Genomic DNA, 5,821 nt, shown 5'->3' with positions numbered 1-5,821 from the left:
AAGATGGAATCCCCTGAATGACGTCATATTTACACAATAATTTCTCTTGACTTAAAGAGTCATCCTCCCCATTAGTAGCGATAATGTGAAGAAGGTTTTGACATAGCAATGACTAAATAAGTTCTTGAGGATTTAGTGAAATTATCTTCCAGGGATCATCAGTCAACAGAGTATACAGCACTGACTTAGTTTAACATGTTTCCATTTTAAATCTATAATTCATTAATGAATCAATCTATTTTTAAGTGATTGCCTCTGTTAGACCCATTCTGGACAAGTTTATAATAGTTCCATTATAAGCCAGTCTATTTATTAAACAGCAAACAGTAGCCTTATAAGCCTGTCAGCAAACAGTAGTCATGCAGGTAAGTCATGAGATCAATCACAAGGTAGCCTATCTTTCATGCATACATGAAGCCAAACGCGACTGGTGAGAGGACACTCACGGAATCTCACGCCTGGTCAAGAACACCACCTTCCAAATGACAGTGAGCGAAAGTCTATTGAAGAGTATAGCCTATGCATGGACGGATTATGAACTTTCGGGCCCCTGGGCCCAGATGTATTAAGGGCCCCCCACTAATTGTCGTATATGTGGGAGGGGGGGGGTTTGGGGGTCCTCCCCAGAAATGTTTTAATTTGTTTAATGGGATTTCCTGTATTCTGGTGCATTTTGGAGATGGCCAATACTAAATTCAATCAGATTTATAGCCTAAATGCTGATGTGCTGATATTGAGGGAATGATTCCATGCAAAGGCTTGGGCTTCAGGGCCCCCTGACCCCTTGGGCCCCTGGGCCTGGGCCTGGGCCCGGTAGGCCCGTGCAGTAATCCATCCCTGAGCCTACGTGGAATCACTGTGACATGATCCAACGCATTTACCTTACAGTGCAAGAGACGGCAAAATGCCCAAAAAGAAAATATCGGTATCCTTTGAAATGTCACCGCATAGCGTGCACTGTAAATGCCCTCCACTGGAGTGTGGTATAACACAAATTCCAAAAATTCCATGCCTGCAGGATAAAACGTGCACGCGCAAAAACACACACACACACACACACACTTTCACTACTGAAGCGTCATGATTTATCATAAAGTTGGGCCCGTGTCCAAAGAAAAAGTCCGCATTACACAACAAGCGCAAACCCCTTAGCCCTCTGTGAATCCTGTGTAGAAAGGTAGGTTGGGTAAATTAGTAGCCTGCATTTGTAATGCTCACACGCAACAGGAAATGAAATATGAATGGGCAGTAACTAGCCAGAGTCAAATGAAAACTTTGTGAACTGAAGACGATGAGAATGCCACGGCGCGTGCACAGCAGTCATATAAAGTGCGAGTCGCTTCGCCGAGTGCAATCATTTCAAGTCCAATAGCCTTCGGTCAAGATGTTAAGGAACGAGGTTTTCGCGTGTTTTGTTTTCTACAGCACGCTGCTGATCTTAAAGATGTACACACTGGCAGTTATTACGGGACAAGTACGACTTCGGAAAAAGGTGAGCGATAATACCATTTTAGTATGTTTAACGCCAAACGGTTTGCATCACAAGCGTAGCTTAGACTCGTGTTTTCCTTATAATAATTGAATTATTATTATCATCATCATCATTATTAATAGACATATTTCTTGATGCCGATGTTTAAAATCAATTATTATTATTATTGGCCTTATTTATATGAGGTTTAAACGTTTAGCTTTTGAATGAAAATAAACACATAATCCGTTACACAGACTGTAACCCTGAACAATGAATAAACACCTCTCATTTATTAAATTGCCCTGAAAGAATGTGATATTAAATAATTTGGGTAATTAAGGTTTAAAAGAAAGCTTAATTTCTCTCTGTGTATGTCTGACAGGCGTTTGCAAACCCAGAGGACGCTCTCAGGCATGGGGGAATAGAGTATAACCGGGAAGATCCGTACGTGGAACGGTGTTTGAGGTGAGTTGGCTGAAAGTGGGAGTGAATGTTGCAACCGCTTAATTGATGGATTTCTCTTCTCTTTTGGCTGTCATTGCTCTTACGAATTCCTTATTTACTGCGTAAAACATCTGTTTGGTTCTCCAGGGAGTGTGTGCTGTGCATGTGTTGTAGCATGCTGGAGATGATCTTTAAGTCCAAGAGGGGTTAGACAGACATCTGTTTTCCTACCACTGAAAACTCCTTCTCAGAAACACACCACAACACTTAGAAACATAAACTAGGAAGTCACCACAATGGCTTGGTAGACTCACACAATAAACACTTAATTTTGTGCTCATGTGAACGGTTGATAACCAGGGCTGGCCATGGACTATCAAACCTCTGCAGGTTTTCCTCTGGCTGAAATCTCTCCACCTTTTAGTGCGTCTCTGTTCAATCCCTGTCAAGCCTCTGCTCAACAGATCATTTTCTTCATCAGTGAGAGAGAGAAAGAGAGAATCTGGGCTAACTAATGACAAGTTGTCTTAGACAGTGTTGACAGCTGACAGTGGAAGACAATGTTGCCTTACATGCAAATGTATCTGTATGTGTAGTCACTGTAGTGATCCCATGTAATGGACTGGGTGTGCCTTGGTCGGTACATGCTGCAATGCATGTGTACCCTATTTGCGTGCATGCATGAAAGGATTTAGTAGTTTCTGGTTAATATTAGTTAAATCCTTGGGAGGAAACCTCTCATCTAGTGTGTGAAAGGCGTTATCGGAGCCAGTGGAGGTTACTGAGCAGAGGTGTTTGTTTGTGTTCTCTCACCTCTCCTCCAGCCATAGAAAAGGGTCTTGGTGGAGCTAGGGCTAGGGGGCCCCTTTGCTTCCATTGGACGACATGCAGAGGAAAGCAGATTGATATCAAACTGATATGGCGTCCATATTTTTCCCAAGGCAGACAGCTAAGGAAGATTACATTACAACTGACAGGTCTGAACAGAATCATATTGGAGAGAGAAAGAGAAAGAAAGAGAGAGAGAGTGAGAGAGAGTTTGAAAAGTTGTGTTTGAACAGCTTCCATCAGTGGTACAGTACTTTTGACTGATATGAAAACAGAGAGGCACCCGTGTGCACGTTATTTTTTATTTTATTTTGATTGATGTTTGATTGATCTGTGGATTTTGTAATGCACTATATAGAGGTGCAGACTGAGGAAGAGGCCCTATGGAATGTGTAGGGTATGGCACAGGAGGCCTATAGCGAGAAGTAGACTACACATGCAGAAAAGATATGCGTAGCTGAGAGACAGTGTGAAGCTGAGAGTGAAAGTTTCCACAGCTGTGAGCGCTTTACCACAGGAAACAGGAAGTCACATTGGGCAATGCAGGAATTGCACATGTAATAAGTGGTCATGATGAGGCTTATCCATAGAAGTGAAAGGGCTCTGGTATGATGATGTAGAGTTCTGATTCACTGTGTCTTCCACTGGTCCTGAGTCAGTGGGAGTAATTAATCATGCTTGCGCACGGCCACATATGTTTGACATTCTAGATTGTTGTAGTTTTTAGTGTGTAAATCCGGTGGATGGTTCTCCATGGTACTGTTTTCAGTGGGGCATATTAAAGTTGTTTTGGCCCCTGTAAAGGTTGAGTCAGACACAATATAATGAAATCCAGATGTCTTGGCTGTGTGTGTGTGTCTGTGTCTGCGTGTCTGTGCGGTATTCTTAATGGGGGGAACTTATAAGGAGTTATGTAAGTTGAAGTGTATGTGAACCTTCTGCATTGGCATTGCCTATTAGACCAATTCTATAAAAAAAGCTACTTTAATCCTCACACCTCCAGCGGCTGTTACACTAGCTAAATATTTGGAAATATTGTTTATGCTTGTAATGAGGGAATAGAATCATCTCTATGGAATGGAAATATTGTGTATAGTGCATGTTTCCTTTGTTTAAGTTGCATTTTATATTTGCTATTCTGTTGGTGTTTTGTGTTTGCTCGTAAACTTGGATGACCTTCGTGGAGTATTCTTGTCTTGGTTTTAACTTGAATTTTTTTTTTTTCTTTCTCAGAGCGCACCGAAACGACATGGAAAACATCTACCCTTTCCTCTTCCTGGGCGCTATCTACTCCATGATTGGTCCCTCCCTGTCAGTGGCCAGAGGTCATTTCCTGGTCTTCTTCCTGGCTCGCATCATGCACACCATCGCATACCTGTTTGTTTTTCGAGCACCGATTCGATCGCTATCCTACACCATCGCCCAGTTGCCTTGTGTCTCCATGGCAATTCAGATCATCATTGCCGTGGCTGCATACGCATAACATCTCAGATCTCTGTAGCGGGATCCCACCTAGTTTGTACTGTTGCCTTTGGAGGCAAAGATCTGCTGCATGATAGACTGAAGATCTCCCCATCGGAAACATGGCCACACTACAAAGCAGCAGATCTTGTCACCATTATTAGACTTGACATTAGGCTAGAGAGTAGGTAGTAGATAGTATCTAGTAGATAGTAGTATACTAGATGTTAGCCTCATCAGCATTGTATCATCCACTGCTGTTTGATTTTTGTACTTGCAATAGAATCCTAACAGGTCATTTGAAGAGACTATCAGAATGTAATGTTGTATGTTGTTTTTTCGATTTTATAGCTTTTATATGATGATATGAAGGTCATATGAAGGTAATTTTTATCTTCTCAAGTTACACTACAGTATTGATGTTGCCACACACATTAGCCAAGAGTTGGAAGTTCATGTTCTTCACGGTGCCAGCATGACCATGTGTTTCCTGTCAACCTGTTTACAATGCACTTACCACCACCTTATGGAAACTCACCAAGCCCATAAATGGCCAGTTACCCTACTGGAGATGTTGACACAGCCCTAACCCCCTGCTTTTGTGCGTCGGGGCTGCTTGGTTTGGCCTGTGAAGTCTGCCCTTTGATAGTCAGTGGAGCATTCAGCCTGCATTCCCCAAACACACACACACACACACGTACACACAGACAATTGCTGGCAGACCTTCATAATGGGACTGAATCATTGGAGTCACACGGACACTCAATGCTCCATGCTAAGCATAACAATACTGCATGGCCATGTAAGGTTTTGGAAAAACCATTTGTATTGTGTCAAAAAGAATCAATCTTGTGGTGTCTGAATGGAATCTTAAACTCTGCCCAACTTTGTTGGTGCAATTGTGTTAAGGTCTGTGGTTCAGTTATGAAGAATCAAGCTTTTAAAATGTCATTCCCATTTCTCTTTTGTGCCTTAGATTGTGGAAGATTTAGGAAATGAACAGACTGAACTAATTCTGTATTTAACTGATATATTTATATGGTTTATATTGTCAGACATTTGTGCAAATGACTCCAATAACATAAATTATTTAATTTTTTTAAACCTGTGATTTCTTTGTTATGACTAATTTTGTTGAATGTAAAAAGAAATAACACAGTTCATGTTACAAAGTTATTTAAATAAAAATAATGTTTGAAAAAGTGAAAGTGAATATGTTTTATAATAATAATAATAATAATAATAATAATAAGTTTTATTTATATAGCGCCTTTCTCAGACTAAAGGTCACTTTACAAAGTCAACACAAACAGAGCCAGACAACACAAAAAGAAAGGGCATTTGCGATGAGTCTAGTTGCCGTGGCGGCAGGTGAAAAGTGTTCCTGAAACAGAAAGGTCTTGAGGTGAGCTGTGAAGAAAGGAGAGGAGGGGAAGTCACAGGAGGGAGTTCCAGAGCTTGTGGCATGGCGCTGAAAGACCTGCCACCTAGGGTAGGGAGTCTGGTGCGGGGGACAGAGAGGAGATTTTGGTTAGAGGATCTGAGGGAGCAGGAAGGAGTGTAAGTGATCAGAAGGTCACAGAGGTAAGGAGGAGCAAGGTCATGGAGGGCTTT

General features: G+C 41.6%; 1 protein-coding gene across 1 annotated transcript; it reads left to right on the top strand.

Moving 5' to 3' along the window:
* The first annotated feature begins 1,191 nt into the window (after positions 1-1,191).
* Positions 1,192-5,349, top strand: ptges (prostaglandin E synthase). The gene is made up of 3 exons (XM_048259233.1): positions 1,192-1,492; positions 1,857-1,939; positions 3,980-5,349. The coding sequence occupies exons 1-3, from the start codon at positions 1,385-1,387 to the stop codon at positions 4,227-4,229; spliced, it is 441 nt and encodes a 146-aa protein (XP_048115190.1). The 5' UTR covers positions 1,192-1,384; the 3' UTR covers positions 4,230-5,349.
* The last annotated feature ends 472 nt before the right edge of the window (positions 5,350-5,821 follow it).

This window comes from Alosa alosa, chromosome 12 (genome assembly GCF_017589495.1).
Source record: "Alosa alosa isolate M-15738 ecotype Scorff River chromosome 12, AALO_Geno_1.1, whole genome shotgun sequence".
Taxonomy (NCBI): domain Eukaryota; kingdom Metazoa; phylum Chordata; class Actinopteri; order Clupeiformes; family Clupeidae; genus Alosa; species Alosa alosa.
The sequence above is the reverse complement of the archived record's forward strand: the minus strand, read 5'-3'. Positions and strand labels throughout refer to the sequence as shown.

What these genes read in the sequence shown, in the direction of transcription:
- ptges (XM_048259233.1), top strand. Translation starts at nt 1,385, where the DNA reads ATGTTAAGGAACGAGGTTTTCGCGTGTTTTGTTTTCTACAGCACGCTG. An exon ending in AAGTACGACTTCGGAAAAAG is followed by an intron (nt 1,493 to 1,856) that starts GTGAGCGATAAT and finishes TATGTCTGACAG; the next exon opens with GCGTTTGCAAACCCAGAGGA. An exon ending in TACGTGGAACGGTGTTTGAG is followed by an intron (nt 1,940 to 3,979) that starts GTGAGTTGGCTG and finishes TTTCTTTCTCAG; the next exon opens with AGCGCACCGAAACGACATGG.